This window comes from Rhincodon typus, chromosome 4 (genome assembly GCF_021869965.1).
Source record: "Rhincodon typus isolate 14 chromosome 4, sRhiTyp1.1, whole genome shotgun sequence".
Lineage (NCBI taxonomy): Eukaryota > Metazoa > Chordata > Chondrichthyes > Orectolobiformes > Rhincodontidae > Rhincodon > Rhincodon typus.
In genome coordinates this window covers 28413697-28429689 of record NC_063335.1, presented here as the reverse complement: position 1 = coordinate 28429689, position 15993 = coordinate 28413697, and the positions used below count along the sequence as shown (strand labels likewise).

At 41.3% G+C, this 15993-nt stretch overlaps 1 protein-coding gene across 3 annotated transcripts in view; it reads left to right on the top strand.

Annotated features, from left to right (window-relative positions):
* The window catches only part of prex2 (phosphatidylinositol-3,4,5-trisphosphate-dependent Rac exchange factor 2), a 248085-nt gene that overhangs the window by 177350 nt on the left and 54742 nt on the right, over positions 1–15993 (top strand). For all 3 annotated transcript variants that reach the window (XM_048596382.1, XM_048596381.1, XM_048596383.1), the window contains one exon: positions 1737–1827. In XM_048596382.1, the coding sequence (XP_048452339.1) occupies positions 1737–1827 (91 nt within the window). The remainder of the gene's footprint in view (positions 1–1736; positions 1828–15993) is intronic.

Genomic DNA, 15993 nt, shown 5'->3' with positions numbered 1-15993 from the left:
GCTTGGCCTGCTGTGTTCATCCAGCTCTACACCTTGTTATCTCGGATTCTCCAGCATCTGCAGTTCCTAGAATCTCTGAATGGAGACATTATTTGCATGTGAAGAGTTAGTTAACCTCCAGCGTATCTTCAGGCTGAATAATTCCAAGCCGTGTTGGCACCTACATTACTGTTTTAGGAAATAACTGAAAAGGCAAAAATAACTCCAGGGTTGCTAATAATTATTGATATATTTAAAATTTGTTTGAAATGCTCAGTGACGCGCACGCACACGCGCACGCACACAAGCACATTCGCACACACGCACATTCGCACACACTCTCTCACCCTCACACACTCTCTCTCTATCATACTCACACACACTCTCTCCCTCGAGCTCACACACACTCTCACTCTCACACACACACTCTTTCACGCTCACACAAATACTCTCTCATGCTCATACACACTCATGCTCACACACACTTTCTCTCACTCACTCACTCTCACATGCATATATACGTATGCACGCACGCATATATACGTATGCACGCACGCACACAGACACACTCTCTCTTGCTCACACACACACACTCTCTCTCTCTCGCGCACATAGATACTCTGTCACTCACACACACACTCTCTCTCGCGCGCGCGCACACACACCCACACACACTTTATCACACACTCAAACACAGAAAACTTTTTCAATGTCATACTTGGGTCAGATAGCAGTATTTCAAGTATGATGACAAAGGTGGGAGAGAAACTACCAAGACCATGCCAGGCAAGTGGGCAGAGGCAGAAGTTCCTTTTGTGCCAGATAGGCTTAGCATCCGCATGTTTTCCTGCTACTTCCTTTATCACCCACCAACTTTACTGAACAACAATAATCCATGTCTAGGACAATGAAGAGGTGGAAATGAGGCTGGGGAGGTTGTTTTTGACCGAGCTGATGGTGGAGAATACTGTGGAAGATGCATAAATCAAATCAGTCCATTGATAAAGTGGAGAGAGGGCGTGTGTAATTCCACTTTTGATTTTCTGTTAGTCCTGGTTAGTGATGTTTTCTCGGATCATTTACTGAGTTGTACTGACCAGAGAATCCGTCTATTGAGGTTAGGGTTTCTTCTGATTGGTGCAAAATTACAAATATTTTGGATCTGAACTCACTAAAGTGAAGGAACATTTTATAAGATGACACTTCAGATCCATTATGTTACAAGCCAGTCCTATCTCAAGTCAGGAGATATAATTCACTCATGGGACATGAGTGGTACTGGCTGGCACAGTTGCCCTTGAGGAGGTTGCAGACTGCCTTCTTGAATCACTGCAGTCCACGTGCTGTGACCCAAATACTGTTGGGGAGGGAAGTCCTGGATTTTGACCCAGTGACAGTGAAAGGACTATGATAATTTCCAAGTGAGGATGGTACGTTGCTTGAAGGTGATCTTGAAGGTGGTGATATTCCCTTGAATTTGCAGCCCTTGCCCTTCTAGGTGGAAGTGGTTATGGGTTTGGAAGTTGCTGTCTAAGGATCTTTGGAGAATTTCTGCAGTGTATCTTGGGAGATAGTACATACTGCTGCTGGTGAGCACTAGGTCAATATCATAAATATTTTGCGTCTGAACTCATTAAAGGAACGTATTACAAGATAACACTCCAGATCCATTCTGTTACAGGCCAGTCCTATTTCAAGTCAGGGGTTTAAGTCTGTGCTAATATTGCTTTGTGAGTGATATTGCTTTATCCCTACAGGTAGATGCAGTCAGTAATCTTCTGAAGGGACCAGCGGTGGCAAAAGCATTTGAACAAACCAAGAAGTTAATCCCAAAACGAAGTTTCCAAGGTAACATTTTGTATTAACTATGAAAAGCTGCAGGTGCCTTTGTTAGTTGGAGGGATAATGTTTATCATCAGCTTTAACAAAAGATAATTTTTTTTGTACATATTATTTAATTTGCGCTTCTTCAGAATTTCTTTGTGGAACTTCAAGTGCTTTAATGTAGCAAAGCCGGTAAAACTGGAATATATTTGTTCTCTGTGATCAGTAAATATTTTCCAAATAGGTTTGAATAAGTTATAGCTGCTGCATTATTTCAGGGGAGGCAGCAGTGTTATGGCATTATTCTGGATTAGTAATCTCAAACCCCAGGTTAGTTTAATGTTCTGGGGACATTGATTCAAATCTCACCATGGGTAGATGGTGAAATTTACATTCAATGACCAATGTCAATTGTTATAAAAACTCATCTGATGAACCAGTGCTCTTTAAGGAAGTAATTCTGCCATCCCTACCTAATCTGGCCTACATGTGACTCCAGATCCACAGTAATAAATTCTGGCCTAGCCAGCAATGCTTTTATCTTGTGAATGAATTTTCAGGAGGTTTTGTTTATAGCTAAATACAGAGACTCCAGATTACATATCAGTTTTGAATATGGCCATTTCTTTGAAATGTTAGGACTCATTGCAGTAATATGTTAAAAACTAAGCCCCTCTATTCCTTGAGTCATCACAAAAGTTAAAGATTTTATAAAGTACGCAAGATTCCCCCAATTTACCTGATTTTCATACCCAAATTGATTGAAAGCGTGGACCAGCCTTCTGCACTAAACAATAATCACTATTTATTACAAATAATTAGACTTTAGCAGCAGGTAAACAATTGAAAACCATCAGCACATAACACTGCTAATTAAAATCTAATTTCCTTAAAAACACCCCTTTTACAGAGGCAGAGTTTAAAATAATAGGTTATGGCAGAGTGGAAAAACTGGAAAGAGAGTTTGGGAGCCTTTGTTGCAGGTTCTGTGCTGAAATTTTGCTGATGACTCTTCTGCTGGCCAGCATGTTGTTTCAGTCATCTTTCTCTGGATGCTTCCACTGGTTAATGAGAAACACAAGGTGGTTGGCTCCATTACAAATAGCCTCTGACTAATCAAGTAAAAGTTACAACTTAAAAGCAATTGTTACAGGGAAGATAAACTGGCTTTCTCTAGATTTATGTGAGGTTTGACTGCAGAGAACAGACAGACTGCTGCTGAGCTGGAGAAGAACTGAACACTATCTATCTCTATATCTCTTGATCTATCTCTCTCTGTGTGTATCTCTCCCTATATATCTCTCACTATTTATCTCCCTATCTCTGCATCCCTCTGTCTCTCTCTATCTCTATCCCTTTCTCTCTCTCACTCTATCCCTTTCCATCTCTGTCTCTATCCCTCTTTATCTCTCACTCTATCCCTCTCTGTCTCTTGCTCTATCCCTCTTTATCCCTCTCTATCACTCATGGTATCCTTCTCTGTCTCTCGCTGCATCCCTCTCTATCTCTCACTCTATCACATCTCTTGCTGTATCTGTCACTCTCTATATCTTGCTCTAGCTATCTCTCTCTATATCTCTATCTATCCTTCTCGGTCTATTATCACTATCTCTCTCTCACTCTATAAATCTCCTCTCATTTTTTTCCAGTTCCAAGTTGTTCAGTTCTCGGAAAATGAATCACACAGCTGGTGATAACTGGACAACAGTCCGTGGACCAATCGACTTCTGTTGCCAGCAAAAGTTGCATCAGTTACATCTCTTTAGCTCCAAACTGACCGCAACTCAGACTGTAGCTGGTGCTGTCTATACAATGCCTGCAGTGGATTCTGGGTCATTTGCTTTTCAGAACAGCAGCCACTGGTTTTTAAAACAGCTCTTTCTCATTTCGGTCCCCCCGTTTATAAAAAAACATGAAATAAAGGGACACAGTCCTTTACAGAATTCATTTGTATAATCAAATTACGTTTCTGAGTTTGTCAAAATGTGGATTAATCTTTATTCTGCAAATTAAATTACAGCATCTTGCAATTACGACTGTAAATACAAGGTCTTTGAAAATCATAGTGATTCTGCTGTCCGCTAGAACATTTCTCTGTTGATCCTGACAGACCTGACTTTGAGCAATTTGGTCTATATCTGTGTGACTTAAAAGTGTCAGTGTAGTACATTGACCACAAGTCTGTGGGGCCTGTGACTGCAAAATTGACAGCCAATCCTTCAAATAGAATTCAGAAGAAGCTGCAATCCAATTAACAAAAGCATAACAAAAAGAAAAAAAATCTGGCACAAAAGAACTGAAAAGCTTCCTACTGCTCATGAAGGAATTAACTCAGTCCTTTTCGGCTTATCATTAAGAACATACTGAAATTACATTTCAGATGGTTTCCCCATCAACAATGTGTTGGAAATTGTAAACATGTTTTTTGTAGATGAGAAATGGCTTCATTCACAATAATGTGAAGGAAATCTTTTGGATCCCTTTTGAACTTGAATACTGCTCTTAAAGGCTGAAGAAACTCTTCAAAGAAACTAGATTTTTATAATGCCCGCACAAGAAAATAATTTCAATTCTATTAACAAATATTACCAATTCTCCAAAAGCTCAGTGGAGTAAAGATAACCACATGGTAATGAGATGCAGAGATGGAAAGGTCTAGGATTTGTTTGATGGAATGACTTGATCTCAGCTGGGGTGATGAACTATTCTATTATAGAGTCACAGAGTCATACAGCATGGAAACAGACGCTTTGGTTCAACCAGACCATGCCGAACATAATCCAAACTAAACTAATCCCACCTGCCTGCTCCTCGCCCAGATCCCTCCAAACCTTTCCTATTCATGTACTTATCCAAGTGTCTTTTAAATGTTGTAACTGTGCCCACATCCACCACTTCCTACCACATGCGAACCATTCTCTGTATAAAAAAATTGTCGCTCATCTTTTTAAAATCTCTCTCCTCTCACCTTAAAAGTATGCCTCCTAGTCTTGAAATCTTTCATCCTAGAGAGAAAGACATCTATCACTAACCCTGTCAATACCCCTTATTATTTTATAAAGCTCTGTAAGGTCACCTCTCAACCTCCTACGCTCAAATGAAAAAAACTCCCAGTCTATCCAACCTTTGAATCATAGAATCAGAGAATCTCTACAGTGTGGAAACAGGCCCTTCGGCCCAACAAGTCCACACCAAACCTCAGAGCATCCCACCCAGACCCATCCCCCTATAACCCACCTAATCTACACCTCCCTGAACACTGCGGGCAATTTATCATGGCCAATCCACCCAGCCTGCACATCTTTGGGCTGTGGGAGGAAACCAGAGCCTCTTCTGAACCCTCTCTAGCTTAATAATATCTTTTTCTTGTATTCTTATTCGATAGCAACTCCCAGAGACTGAAACACATCTATGGTTTTGTTCAGTATGTTAACTTCCTTCTCTCAGCATATAAGATCATCTTGGTTTTGAGGAAAAGCATCTCAGAGGATCAGTAATTGGTTCACAAATCAGATAGGTTTGAGTTCTGTTCATTCTGAATACATGCTAATTCTGGTGCGACTGGGTGCTGTCAAAAGACATGCTCATCCTCAAAATGCCTTTGTGTATGAAGTTATGGAATAAGTAACTGTATGAAATTCACATATTTAAACAGAATAGCCCTAGACCTAAGCCAGTGGAAAACAAAGGATTCTGCTCATGTAGCATTGAATTCAGCCATTCTTTGCTCAGCGGTTTAGTCTGTCAAACAGAGTTTGCAATGGTGCTGTTCTATCATGAAGGCCATTACATTAGACTCAGTTTGAGCAGACCCATGCATGTTCTTTCACTGGAGACACAGCAGGAAGAAAATACGTGGTATAGATACAAGACAGTGCCAGAAGTGGCACCATGAGATGGTGCCAAACGAGCTCTGTAAGGGAGAGGTTAGCCCTTTTGTTGGCAGCTGGTGGGGCAGAGTGGGTGGAGAGGTGGGGCTTGTTGTAGATGCAATGCTGATTAATTAGAAATGCTTTGGCATTAGAACTTCACAAATATTTTCCCTCTGTTTTTCCTAACTGGCAGCCTGCTAGATTGAAAAGATTTTTCGCTATGAAGTATATCCAAAATTTGCTATGCTTAGACTGATATCCCCCTGGGCTGCTTTTTTTGGGTGCTGTTCTGTGGAAATACACAAGCAGCAGGAATGGCAGTGGTATTTAGTTGCCTTGTAATGTTTATCCTTTTAACAATGTCTTATTTCTAACTTATACTATGTATCACTGTATGGTAATGCAACTTTTTTCTTCATTACTCCTCTTTTTGTATCTAAGATTTGTACCAAGGTACTTTGTACCAAAGATGGCTTAATGAGAGGTGACATTGTAAACTTTTCACTGTACTCCTGTATTTCTGTACTTGAGTACGTGTGGCAATAACACTTAATTCTAATTCTAATTTTTGTGCTGTCATGAACCACTTGGAGTCAAGGTTATTCTCTGAGTTCTCAGACATGGGTGAGTCTTCAGCATGTTTTGTTACCACTGGGGCTATTTGTGAATTTTGTGTTAAATACTGTCACTTCAGTGTGCAGGCATCTGCAAGGATGAATTGAACAGGGTACGGCGTAATCAAGAACAGCTTCTTCCCTGCCATTATTAGACTGATGAATGGAGTCTCTGACTTCAAATAATGTTGATCTTGCTTTGCACACTTCCTTTGCAGTGTAACCTGTATGCCTCGCTCTGTCCAAGCACCCTATGATCTGTATGTCTTTGCTTACTATGATCTGCCCGTACTGCTCATAAACAAAGCTTTTCACTGTACTTAGGTACACATGATCATAAATCAATCAATCAATCAATCAACCAAATACAGACACTGGTTCCTGTTCTGGATTAGAGGACTCAATGTTATTTAAGAGGAAACACATGATATCATCTGTTACATACTGATGACCCTGAGGAATGGCACTCTGAAGTTCTCATTAGAACAAATTATTCATAGGGTCATAGAGTCATAGAGATATACAGCACGGAAACAGACCCTTCAGTCCAACTCGTCCATGCCAACCAGATATCCTAAATTAATCTAGTCCCATTTGCCAGCATTTGGCTCATATCCCTCTAAACCCTTTCCATTCATATACCCATCTAAACACGTTTTAAACTTTGTAATTGTACCAGCCTCCACCACTTCGTCTAGTAGCTCATTCCATACATGCATCACCCTCTGCGTGAAAATTTGCTCCTTAGGTCCCTTTTTAAATCTTTCCCCTCTCACCTTAAACCTATACCATCTAGTTTTGGACTCCCCTACACTGGGAAAATGACCTTGTCTATTTACCCTATCCATGCTCCTCATGATTTTATAAACCTCTATAAAGTCACCCCTCAGCCTCTGACGCACCAGGGAAAATAGTCCCAGCCTATTCAGCCTCTCCCTATAGCTCAGACCCTCCAAACCTGGCAACATCCTTGTAAATCTTTTCTGAACTCTTTCAAGTTTCCCAACATCTTTCCTATAGCAGGGAGATCAGAATTGAACAACAATATTCAAAATTGACCTAATCAATGTCCTGTGCAGCCGCAACATGACCTCCCAACTCCTATACTCAATGCACTGACCAATAAAGGCAAGCATACCAAACACCTCCTTCACTACCCTGCCCACCTGTGACTGCAGTTTCGAGGAACTATGAACCTACACACTGAGGTCTCTTTGCTTGACAACACTCCCCAGGACCCTGCCATTAACTATATAAGTCCAGACCTGATTTGCCTTTCCAAAATGCAATATCTCAAATATGTCTAAATTAAACACCATCTGCCTGATGGCCCATCTGATCAAGGTCCCGTTGTACTCTGAGATCACCCTCTTCACTATCCACTACACCTCCAATGTTAGGTCATCTGCAAACTTACTGACCATTCCTGCTAAATTCACATCCAAATCATTCATATAAATGTCCTTCAACAATCTCTTCTCTTCCATCCGGACTTTTAAGTCAATTCCCATCTTCTCTGCCACAACTGTCAAAATGACCTTTATTAACATTGCAAGATATTAACAGACAGGTCATTTCTGGAAACCCCTGAGTATTGAATATAGCTATGCTGACATTGTCAGTAAATGAAGAGAAAGTTACTGCATTCCTATTTGTTGAAATTCTGCAACGTTCCACTATCAGTTTTACAGCCTCTGAATTCATATTCCATAAGAGTCCCTGAAGTGATAGGGATTTCCCAGTGACCGTTAGAAAGCATTGCACAAGAAATTTTGATACTTATACTGTACCAAACACATAAAAATCAACATAGATATAATATTACTTAGTATGTAAGAAATAGGCTATAGAAAATGTTTATTCCCCGTAAATCAATTAAAGCAATCAATAAGTCCATTCCATGCTTATATGTTATGCCATGCTACTAACGAGTACATGAATCCAGCATTTCAGCATACTCTGTTCTTCCTGCAATGTCAAGGTAAGCTTTTGAGTTCCCTTTTGTCAGTCCATTCACTCAGACGTTGAGATAGCAGTTATGGTTAGGATAAGTGTAAAGGTTAGGGTTAGGGTTGGGGTTACAGTTTCATTTAGGGTTTAATTTAGGGTTAGGGTTACGGTTAGGGTAAGGGTTAAGGCCATGGTTAGGGTTCTGGTTAGGGTTCTGGTTTGGATTGGGGTTAGGGTTAGGATTACAATTAGGGCTAGCAATGGTTCAGGTTTGGGTTTACACATCATACCAAGTGTCAGACAGGGAGGCATTTCTGGGAAGTGGGGTTTAAGGATCTGGAGATGTCTGTGTGGTCGGGATCTTGAAGGCCTGGTAAGGTCAGCCCTGGGGTGTGGGTGATCACATTTTGCAGGGGCGTTCCTTGGCTCAGGAACTCATGAAGGTGGGACACCCCCTTACACATTACCAGTCCTTGGCGGGAGCCCTCTCACCGCTTTCTAACACCTGGGAGTAGTGGATGAGGTCCTTCAGTGGGGTTTACTTGCTCCTTAAGCACCTCAATCAACTCACTTGCCAGTGACGCTTGCCAGCACACTGAGACCTCTCTGACTTTGATGTACGGATACATTCAGGTATGTGGCAGGCTGACGTGCTGCTGGAGTTGCCAAACACTCTCTCACCTTCTGACTCATTGCTGAGACAGTATTAAGCAGTTGCGTCAGCCTTACAACAGCATTTGGGAAACGACTGGACAGATTCAGGATTTAACTCACACTTAGGAAAAAATGGACTTACTGTGACATGAAAATAGGTGGAGTTGTGGACAGTGAGGAAGGTTGTCAAAGGATACAGCAAGACATAGATCAGCTGGAAAGTTGGGTAGAGAAATGGCAGATGGAGTTTAATCTGGACGAGTGTAAGGTGATGCATTTTGGGAGGTCAAATGTAAGAGGAAAGAATACAGTAAATTGCAAGACCCTTAGGAGCATTTATGTACAGTGCGATCTTGGGGTGCAGGTCCATAGCTCCCTGAAAATGGCAACACAAGTGGAGAAGGTAATGGGAAAGTATACAGCGTGCTTGCCTTCGTCAGTCAGGGCATTGTTTGTAAAAGTTGGCAAATCATGTTGCAACTGCGTACAACTTTAGTTAAGCCACATTTAGAGTAGTGTGTGCAGTTCCTGCCACCACATTATAAGGAAGATGTGGAGGCTTTGTAAGGGTGCAGAAGAGGTTGACAAGCATGTTACTTGGATGGGAGTGTATTAGCTATAAGGAGAGGTTGGACAAACTTGGATTGATTTCACTAGAGCATTGGAGGCTGAGGGGGTGATGTGACAGAAGTATATAAAACGTTGAGAGGCATGGATAGTCAGAGTCTGTTTCCCAGGGTGGAAATGTCCATGGGGGGCATAGGTTTAAGGTGAGAAGAGGAATGTATAAAGGAGGCAGGTTTTTTACACAGGTTGGTAGGTGCCTGGAAAACACTGCCACGGGAGGTGTTAGAAATAGATACGATAGGAATGTTTAAAACACATTTGGACAGACACATGAACAGGCAGGGAATAGAGGGATATGGACCACATGCAGGCAGATAGGATTAGTTTAGAGTCGTTTAACTATTGGCACAGACATGGTGGGCCAAAGGGCCTATTCCTGTGCAGTGCTGTTCTATGTTCTATATTCTAAATCCAACCCTCACCACCTAGACTGTGTGAGAAGTGTTTTTATGGGAGGGGTGCAAGAATGTGTTTCTGCCTATGGACTACTTCAGCATGAGTCCATGTTTTCAAGGCAGAAAGTGACAAAATGCAGAGCATTTAAAATAGATATTTCCTATCTTAGCCTGAGGGAGGTTTCCTTTTGTAAATTTGACATCAGATGTTCAATCTTCAAAATGTGAAAATTCTGTGAGATAAGTAATTCTGCACTTAGCAAAATCTATTAGGAAGAAAACTGCACTTACATTAACAACATTTTCATTCTGTTGAAAACGAATGGCCATGTGGTAAGTGTTATATGGATAGGTCTGTGGTTTAGGTGAAAATTCAAAGTTAGAGGGAATGTTATGTCTTGTAAATGTAATAACTGGAGTAACTATGAAGATTGACAGGTTTAGGAGGTGACTGCTGAAGAAAACAGTTCTAACTGCTGTTATACACCAGATCAAACCCACTCAAAATATATTAAGAAGATAGCTTAGAACCCAACTCTTCTTATTTTTAAAGGCAAATATTGTCTTCTGGATGTGATGGATTGAGGATTGGCAGATGGAGTTTAATTTAGGTAAATGTGAGGTGCTGCATTTTGGAAAGGCAAATCAAAGCATGACTTATACACTTAATGGTAAGGTCCTGGGGAGTGTTGCTGAACAAGGAGACCTTGGAGTACAAGTTCATATTTCTAGAAAGTGTAGTCGCAGGTTGATAGGATAGTGAAGAAAGTGTTTGGTATGTCTGCCTTTATTGGTCAGTGCATTGAGTATGGCAGTTGGGAGGTCATGTTGCGACTGTACAGAATATTGGTTAGGCCACTTTTGGAATACTGTGTGCAATTCTGGTCTCCCTGCCAAAAGAAGGATGTTGTGAAACTTGAAAGGGTTCAGAAAAGATTTGCAAGGATGTTGGAAGGTTTACACAGCTGAGGAACAGGCTCTTCTGACTGCACTGATACATTTTACCCTTCCATACTAAACTGACTCACCTACAGGATCCACATCCCTCAATTCACTTCCTATACATGTATCAGTTCTGGTGCTTCTTGAATGCTGTGATTGTGTAAGCTTCTACCACCCCCTCTGGTAGCATGTTCCAGGCATTTACCATTCTTTGTGTGAAAAACTTGCTTTGCACATCTCTTTTAAACTTCGCCCCATCCCCGCAAAGTGATACGGTGTCGCCCTAGTAATTGACCCCTGCACCCTGGGAAAAAGCATCATACTTTCCACTCTATCCATGCAATCCACAATCTTATAAACTTCTATCAGGTCACCCCTCAACCTCCTGCATTCTAGTAAAAACAAACCCAGTCGCTCCAACCTTTCTTCATAGCTAAAATCTCCCATGCCAGGCAACATCCTGGTGAACCTTTTCTGTACCCTCTCCAAAGCATTCACATCCTTCTGGTAGTGTGGTGATCAGAACTGTGGGCAATACTTCAAGTGTGGCCTGGATAAAGTTCTATAAAGCTGCTGCGTAACTCGTCTATCCTTATATTCGATGCCCCCCCCAATGAAGGAAAGCATGCCATTGACCTTTTTTGCTACCTTATCTACCTGCGCTGCCATTTCAGTGATCTGTGGACCTCGCACCCAGATCCCTCTGGATATCAATATTCCTAAGGGTTCTGCCATTCACTGTATAATTTCCATCTGTAGCTGATCTTCCAAACCACAATGCTGTCAGTCTGGATTCACATGCAGGCCAAACCAGGTGAGGATGGCAGATTTCCTTCCCTGAAGGACATTACGAAAATCGACAGTAATTCATGGTCATCTGTAGATTCTTAATTCCAGATTTGTTTTATTGAATTCAAATTCCACCATTTGCCATGGCAGGATTTGTACGGCTCCCAGAACATTACCTAAGTTTCTAGATTAATAGGCCAGCGATAATACCAATGGGCCTTCGCTTCCCCCTAAATATGCTTTTTAAAAATATGCATTTTTTCAACCATATGTTGTGACAAGGATGCAGACTTATCTGAAATTGAGAAATTCTAAGAAATTGATTTTCTTGTGTCAATTTACTAGTGTGAGAAGTGGATCTTCAGAATCGTTATTGTTTACACAAAAGATTCTGTTCAAATTTTATTATATTAATGCTAAAGAAGAAAAAAAATGGAGGAAGGTATAGGGGAGATGTCAGAGGTGGGTTCTTTACACAGAGAGTGGTGGGGCGTGAGGAATGTACTGCCGGCAGTCGTAGTGGAGTCAGATACTTTAGAGACTTCTAAGTGACTCTTGGATAGACACATGGAGGATAGTAAAATGTAGGATATGCAGGGTATTTTGATCTTAGTAGGGTAATAGGTTGGCACAACATCGTGGACCGAAGGGCCTGTACTGTTCTATGTTCTATGTTTATGCTATAGGGAGAGGCTGGATAGGATGGAGTTATTTTCCCCAGAGCGTTGGAGGCTGAGGGGTGACCTTATAGAGGTTTATAAAATCATGAGGGTATGGATAGCGTGAATAAACAGGTCTTTTCCCTGGGGTGGGGAATCCAGAGCTAGGAGGCATAAGTTTAATGTGAGAGGGGAAACATTTAAAAGGGACCTAACGGGCAACTTTTTCATGCAGAGAGTGGTGTATGTATGGAATGAGCTGCCAGAGGAAGTGATGGGAGCTGGTAAACAACAACATTTAAAAGGCATATAGATGGATATGTAAATAGGAAGGGTTTAGAGGGGTATGGGCCAAATGCTGGCAATTGGGATTAGATTAATTTAAGATTAAGGTTGGCGTGGATGCGTTAGACAGGAGGGTCTGTTTCCGTGCTGTACAACTCTATGTCTTTATGACTCGAATTTGATTAGTCAATCTGAGGCTTGAAGCAAAATACATTCTATTGGTCTAATTTAACTCTACTGGAAAACGTAACAGAATAATAGATCATTTAACTACTAAACAGCAACTATTCCAATACAGAAACATCCCATCAACACACCCTTGGCAAAGGCACATTCAATAAAATAGATTGGCTCCATTGCAATCTCCAGTCCAGGAGGAAAGAACATCAAGAGAAAACTCAGAGAGAGAGAGAGAGATTTGAGGTGGTAGTGAGGGGGGGGGGGGGGGGAAGAGAGAGAGATAGAGAGAGAACTGAAGTGTTTTGCTATAGCAGGGAGAGATGTATAGCAGCTTCCAAACCCAAACAGCTACTGATAGCTGAACTAAAATCTTGGCTTTGTGGGACCTTGACCCCACCCCTTCAGGCTGCGTCTATTGTTCCAACTTGTAAAAAGCTCAAGGGCCCACAAATTGTTTACTTTATTAGTTTAAAGTATACCGCCCTGTACCTCTGTCTCAACCTCTCTTAATAAAGACAACAGGTCAAAATACACCTCTTTAAAGCCATAGTATCATCACATTGCTTGCATCGAAAATGAACCAAGAGTTGGTTAAAACTCAATATTGAAGTAACTGTTGGGCAATACTCTTTTACATTATGCTTTGAGTTTTACAGTGCCCTATCATTTGTGAGTTTAACTCTATATTCCATTAGAAGTTATTGTTTTACTTTCTATATCTAGAATTACTCTCACACACAACTGAACTTCTTTTTGTCCTTTCACCAAATTACCTGTGACATTATTTTTATTTATTACCAACACCTGTGAATCACCTGTGATTTTAATTGAGTAATCTACTGTAAAGTCCATTCAGGGCAGTGCAGACCATCAACAGTGAGGGAGAGGCAGGGACAGGGGGAAGGGGCTAAATCAAGATGGAGTTGGAAGGGGTACAAGTTGTCATTAGATTATTAGTTGCACATGAATAGGTAAAAGTTGAGCATGAAGTTCATTTTATTGGTATATAAATGTTCTAGAAGTAATCTGGGATTATTAATTTTTCCAAATGATTTGTGTTCTCAGACAACTTACTCAAAAAATGTTAAATTCTAGTCCAATTAATTGTTTGTGTAGCTTTTAAGCAAACTTACTTTATCACAACATTATACATAATATCTCTGTATTTTCCATCATATCAATATTAGGTTTCTGATGAAGGGTATTATAGCCAAGTTTGCAGATGACTTAGAGATAGATTGGAAAGTAAGTGGTCAGTTATTGCAAAGAGTCTTCAAAGTGGTATAGGTAAGTTATGTGATTGTGCAAAAAAACTGGTATATGGAGTCCAATGTAGCCAAACATAAGGCTGCACGCTTTGGCAGGGAGAATAACAAAGCATAGTATTAATTACATGGAGAGAGCTTGCAGAGTACTGTTGTTCAGAGGGACAGAATGTTGTCTTTTATTATAAAGGAGATGGAGTATAAAAGTAGGAAACTGTGCTACAACTGTGCAGTGCGTTGGTGAGACGGACACCTAAGGGTATTGTGTAATTTTGTTCACCTTACTGACACGGAACAGATTTGCTGTGGTTTTTTGGCTCGTCGCGCTGGTTCGTTAGTTCACAGGCGTTTCATTACCCTGCTGGGTAACTTCATCGGTGCAGGCTCCGATGAAGTGCTGTTGTGTTTTCCTGCCTGGTATTTAAACTCTGGGGTCCATTGGATTTGATGACCTCATTTTCGGTTCTTCTTCGCCGTGATGTGTATATATAGGGTCTAGTTCTATGTGTTTGTTGATGGCCTTCTTGGTGGAGAAGCAGGTCTCTAGGAATTCCTGTGCTTGTCTCTGTTTGGCCTGTCCTAGGATCCTGGTGTTGTCCCAATCGAACCGATGGATCTCCTTATCTGTGTGAATAGAGATGCGTGACTATCCAACATTGGACAGAGAGGAAGAAAATTGGCCCCAAGAGTACATGAACACCAACTAGCAGCAAAAAGTCATGACCAATACTCACGAGTAGGTCAGAGGCTGGGCATACTGTGGCGAGTAACGCACCTCCTGACTCCCTAAACCTGTTGACCATCTACAAGGCCCAAGTCAGGAATGTGATGGAATACTCCCCACTTGCCTGGATGAGTGCAACTCCAACAAAACTGAAGAATCTTGACACCATCCAGGACAAAGCAGCCCACTTGATTGGCCCCACATCCACAAGCATCCACTCCCTCCACCACCAATGCTCAGTAGCAGCAATGTGTACTATCCATAAGATCCACTGCAGAAATTCACCAAAGATCCTCAAACAACACCTTCCAAACCCACAACCACTTCCATCTAGAAGGACAAGGGCAGCAGATACATGGGAACACTATCACCTTCAAGTTCCCCTCCAAGCTGCTCACCATCCTGATGTGGAAATATATTCCCTCTCCTTCACTGTTGCTTGTTCAAAAATCCTGGAATTCCCTCCCTAATAGCATTGTGGGTCAATCCACAGCCGTGGTTCAAGAAGGTTCAAGAAGCTCACCACCACCTTCTCAAGAGCAACTAGGGACGGACCATAAATACTGGCCCAACCATGTTCCACAAATGAATTTTAAAAAAGTATCAGTAAGAAAGATTTTGCAGGATTGACAGGGTTGTTTCTGCTGTTGTCATTTCTTGGTGCCTTAGTCGATGTTGGGTGGTTTTAACATGCTGTCTGGGCTGGAAGGTCTGTAAAATAAGGGACGATTGGATAGGTTGGGGTTGTTTTCCTTGCAGCAGGGAAGATTGTGAGGGGACTTTCTGGAGGTGTATAAAATAATGAGGTTCACTGATAAGATAGATAGGAAGGCACTTTTTCCATCAGTAGAGGGTCAGTAACAAGGGTGGAAAGATTTAAAGCAAGAGGGGGAAGGTTAGGAGGAGAGTTGAGAAATTTTGTTTACACAGAGTCTGAAACTCACTGCCTGAACTGCGTTCACTTGTGTTGCTCTAACTGGTAAATGGTATTAATGCAGTCAGATCTTTGTTGAAACATAATGACCCGAAAGGCCTCTTCCTGTACTGTAAATGTCTACTTGGTGTCCTTATCTGATTTCCCCAGTAGGCTGGATATCTGTGCAATTCTGGAGTCTTGCAAGTACATTTTCTTCTTATGAAAAGACCACAGCTTGTGGTCTGTTTGATGTATGGCATTCTTTTGATGACCAAAGCTAGCTGTTGCTTGCCAATAACTTCCATGCAATTAATTAAC